This window comes from Eimeria acervulina, genomic scaffold, assembly GCF_000499425.1.
Source record: "Eimeria acervulina Houghton genomic scaffold, Eah_scaff667, whole genome shotgun sequence".
NCBI lineage: Eukaryota > Apicomplexa > Conoidasida > Eucoccidiorida > Eimeriidae > Eimeria > Eimeria acervulina.
Window position 1 is genome coordinate 13236 of NW_013549667.1, and position 4573 is coordinate 17808.

A 4573-nucleotide genomic window follows, 5' to 3' on the forward strand; every position below is an offset into this window, starting at 1 on the left:
GTAAGGATTGAAGCCCCCCCCCCCCCGTCAAACACTAAGCCCTCCAGAGCTCTTACTTAGAGTTGTGCCGGCTCTATTTGTAGGAGATGTTTGGCTTTAAAAAAAGAAATGAAACTTTTTATTTAATTCGTTCCGTTGATTTCCCTAACCAGCAGCAGCAGCAGCAGCAAGAGCACCAGCAGCAGTGGGATTGCTGCTGCAGGGGGGGCAGGGGAGGCGCCTCCAGATAAACAGGCGGGTTAAGTGGGAAAGAAGCGTCTTTCCTGCTCCGTTTGAGTTTTATTCTGAAAACATATTTAAATAAAAATAAAATACACTAAAGGTTGCTGCGTGTTGTTGCTGCTTGCCCTGCAGAGTGTTGCTGCTGCAGCACAGAGAGCAGCGGCTTCCACGGTTGCGCCATGGCCCCAGGCTGCTGCCGCTCCTGCAGCAGCAGCAGCAGCAGCAGCAGCAGCAGGGCAAGGATGTATTTTTGAGGTGATTCTCGGGCTGTTAGAATGAGTTGATTGTTTTTTTAGTGTATGTTTTTGTTGGGAGCTTGTGATGAGGGGGCGGTTTGCTGTTGCTGCTGCTGCATTTTGTGGTTGCTGCTGGCGAACGCGAGCAAATGTTGCTGCAGCAGCAGCTGTTGCTGCAGCGGTATGAATGACAGAGTGCAGTTAGCAAAGAGTATGAAGGGAGGTTTAATTGGCTTTGTTATTACGATGTATAATCTTAGATCTATTAATTATTTGTTCTCTTAATAGCCTCAAAGATGCACCGGCCCACCTCTCTAACAGAGGCAGAGAGGCGCTGTATGATTCTGTGCCACGAGCAAGGGGCTTCCATTCGGCAGATCTCTCGGCTCATTGCAAGATCTCGTTCTTCAGTCCAGCGCGTCATTCACAAGCACATAGGTACGCCAAGTCTTGCTGCTGCTGCTGCTCCTGCTGCCCTTGCTGGTGCTGCCGCAGGTGCTCCTCCCCCTGCTGCTGCTGCTGATCCACGTCTTGATGCTGTTAGCGTTACTTTTGCTAGTTTTGCTGCTGCTGGATCAATTCATGTTGCGTCTCTGTCTACTTCTGTTGGGCCTGCTGCTGTTGGGCTTGCTTCTGTGGCTCCTCTTGCCGGTGCTGCTGCTGCTGCTGCTGCTGCTGAGGTTGCTGCTCCTCGCGCTCCCGTCGCTCCCAGGCACGCATACGGATGGCACAGGGGTTGTTGTTGCTTAAGCCGCAGCAACTACTGCTGCAGGGCCTGCTGGAGGTTTGTTTCAGGGCTTGCTGCTGCGCCGAGGAAGCATCAACGCCTCGCCAACCCTGTGGCTGCTGTTGCTGTTGCTGCTGTGTATGTGCTGCAGCTCTCAAGCTCTTAGCGTCCGCTGATCCCTCGTCTCGAGTTGGATCCGCCTTAGCGGGCGACGAGCCTCCCGCGGAGGCCCCACAGCAGCAGCAGCAGCAGCAGCAGCAGCAGCAGTACCTGCCGCAGCACCTGCTCCAGCCGCTTCAGCAGCAGCAGCTGCAGCAGCAGCAGCGCCAGCATATTGGGACCCCCGCCAGGAACCCTTCAACTTCAGAACTTGCAGTTGCAGTGGCTGCGCTGCTGCGCGAGCAGCAGCGTCAGCAACAGCAACAGCAGCAGCAGCAGCAGCAGCTGCTACAGCAGCACCCGCTCCAGCTGCTGCAGCCTCAGGATGATAGCGCGACAGCTGTGGGCAAAGGCCTGCATCAGCAGCTGCACGATCAGCTGCAGCAGCAGCTGCAGCAGCAGCTGCAGCAGCAGTTGCAGCAGCAGATAGAGCACCCACCACCGGGGCTTGGGCCTTCAAACCAGGGATCGGTAGACACGGCAGCGGCGTCTGCTGCTGCTGCAGCAGCAGCAGAAGCAGCCAGCTGCTTAGGGCCCCGCGATGACCCTCTGCTACCACCAGCAGCATTAGACGAGTGCACGGGATTGGGAGAGCAGCAGCTGCTGCCGCAGCAGCAGCTGCTGCTGCAGCCATCCTTGCTGCCGCAGCAAGAAGACACGTGCTGCAGCAAGGCTGGCAGCAACAGCAGCAAGAGCAGCAAGACGAGCGGCGGTAGCAGTAGCAAGAGCAGCAAGAGCAGCAGCAAGAGCAGCAACAGCAGCAACAGCAGCAACATCAGCAACAGCACAAACGGCAGCTGGTGTTCTGGCTCAACGTATAGAGGGGATGCTGCTGCTGCTGCTTGGATTTCCTCTGCAGCAGAAGCTCTTCCTGCTGCAGACGCCCTCACCACTGGTGACGGTGGTGCTGCTGCAACTGCTGTTGCTGCTGCTGCTGCCGGCCTGTCAAAGCTCTCTCTTTTGGAGGGGAGGAACGGTGCTGCTGGAACAGCAGCAGCAACAGCTGCTGCCGTTGGTGCTTCCAGCGCCAGCACCAGCACCACCTCCAGCAGCAGCAGCAGCCATCATCATCAACAGCAGCAACAGCAGCAACAGCAGCAACAGCAGCAGCTAGATAGCGTTTCTCGCTCTCTAGGTCAAACAGACCCCACAGCAACTCCGATAAGCAAGCCTCTGGCGACGCAGCGCCAACGACAGCAGCAGCAGCAACAGAAGCAGCAGCAGCAACAGCAGCAGCAGCAGCCGGGGCAGGCACTCGATAGATTGCTGCTACCTCTCCTGCAGCAGCAGCAGCAGCAGCAACAAGCGCAGCAGCGCCTGCATGGAAACGACTTCCCGCATGGAAGTTTAGAACAGCGTTGCTTCTCTTTGCTGCAGGACCTACAGCAGCAGCAGCAACAGCAGCAGCAGCAGCCGCCGCTGCTGCAGCATCCTTGGAGTGGTCTGTTGCTGCAGCAGCAACAGCAACAGGAAGAGCAATCCTTGCTGCTGCCGCCGACGACGTATATGCAGCGTGAGCCGCAGCAGGGAGCTGCACCAGCTGCAGCAGCAAGCAACCATCAGGTGGGTAACGGGTACAAGAACTCCTGGCAGCAGCAGCAGCTGCTGCAGCAGCAGCTACTGCAGCAGCAGTTGCTGCAGCAGCAGCTGCAAGAGCAACAGGAGTCGCAGCAACGGATCAGTGGTCCTCAGCAGCAGATGTTTGGAGCAGCTTTAAATTCATTGGGCTGCCCATCTCTGCCTTCGCACGGCACAGCAGCAGCAGCAGCAGCAGCAGGAGGGTTGGGTCCCGCCTGGACCCCAAGGCAGCAGCAGCTGCAGGTGCTGCGGCAGCAGCTGCTGCAGCAGCAATTGCAGCGGCAGCTACAGCAGCAGCAGCAGCAGCAGCACCTGCAGCATCGGCAGCAGCTGCCGCAGCAGCGGCAGCAGCTGCAGCAACGGAAGCAGGTGCTGCCTAAGCGACAGCAGCAGCAGCAGCAGCTGCAGCAGCTGCAGCAGCAGTGCCCGCCTTACCCTGAAGACTGCTCTTCGTTGCCGCTTATGAGTGCCTTTCCCTCTAGTAGCCCTGAGAAGGCCCCATTGTATGATCGTCTGCTGCAGCAGCAGCAGCAGCAGCAGCAACTGAGCTGCGCCGTTTTCGATTCGGCAGCTGAGCAGCAGCAGCAGCAGCAGCTGCTAGTTGCGGGAGGTTCTAGCTTCAGCAGCAAGGCAGCACCGACAGTGCAGCCGCTGCTGCAGGAGCCATTGAGCTCGCTTTGGGGGGGATCAGAAGCAAGCAGCATTAGCAGCAGCAACAGCAGCAGCAGCAGCAGCACCGCTAGCACCGGCAGCAGCGGCTGCGTTGCTTGGGCTTGTGCTCCTTTGGGGGCCCCCAGCGGAGGCCCTAACAATCTCCCTCTGCTTCCGTCTCCTTTCGTTGCAGTTGCTGCTGCACCCGCAGATGGAGCAGCAGCTTCTGGAGTGCAGCAACCGCAGCAACAGCAGCAACAGCAGCAACAGCAGCAACAGCAGCAGCAACAGCAGCAGCAGCAGCAGAGTCCTGAGTACTCACGGTGGGCGCTGCAGCGCGGGCTGCTTCCTTGTGGTGCCGCTGCTCCGTCAGCAGCAGCAAATATTTCTGCTGCTCCCGCTGGAAGCAGCAGGTTTTTTGCTGCCCCCGCAGATGCAGCAGCAGCAGGAACAACAGCAGCAACAGCAGCAGCAGCAGCAGCAGCAAACGTGCCGCCCGCTGGGGGCAGCGAAGAAGAAGCAGCTTATAGCAGCGACGCAGTTGCCGTTCTTACTCATGGAGGAGGCTCCCCCGCAGATGAGGGGCCCCACACCTGCAGCACAATAAACAACGATACCCCGCTGGACGTACACTCCACTGCAGCAGCAGCAGCAGCAGTTGCTGGTGCTGCAGCAGCAGCACCAGCAGCAGCAGCTGCAGCACCAGAAGCTGCAGCAGAAAGTGCAGCAGGTGAGGAAGGTTAAACATGGACAGCAGCAGCAAATGAATGATTGCGCTCTGTACCTGACTGATCTGCATCAACAAGAATTACGGCAGCAGCAGCAGCAACAGCAGCAGCAGCATCAGGGTCTTGAGCTGCTTCTGCTCCTGCTGCTCCTACTGCTGACGGTTGCATGCGTCATTCCGCTTCTCCGTCTTTTAATGCCCCCAGCTGGCAGCCCCGTTGGGGCCCTCAGCTTTTCTTAGGGAGTATTCCTAGCAGCAGCAGAAGCAGCAGCA

General features: G+C 58.3%; 1 protein-coding gene across 1 annotated transcript; it reads left to right on the forward strand.

Moving 5' to 3' along the window:
* Positions 1 to 754: 754 nt before the first annotated feature.
* On the forward strand, positions 755 to 4317 carry EAH_00045940 (hypothetical protein, conserved; the record flags this gene model as incomplete). The annotated part of the gene is made up of 2 exons (XM_013394739.1): positions 755 to 896; positions 1337 to 4317. The coding sequence occupies 2 exons, from the start codon at positions 755 to 757 to the stop codon at positions 4315 to 4317; spliced, it is 3123 nt and encodes a 1040-aa protein (XP_013250193.1).
* Between the last annotated feature and the right edge of the window lie 256 nt (positions 4318 to 4573).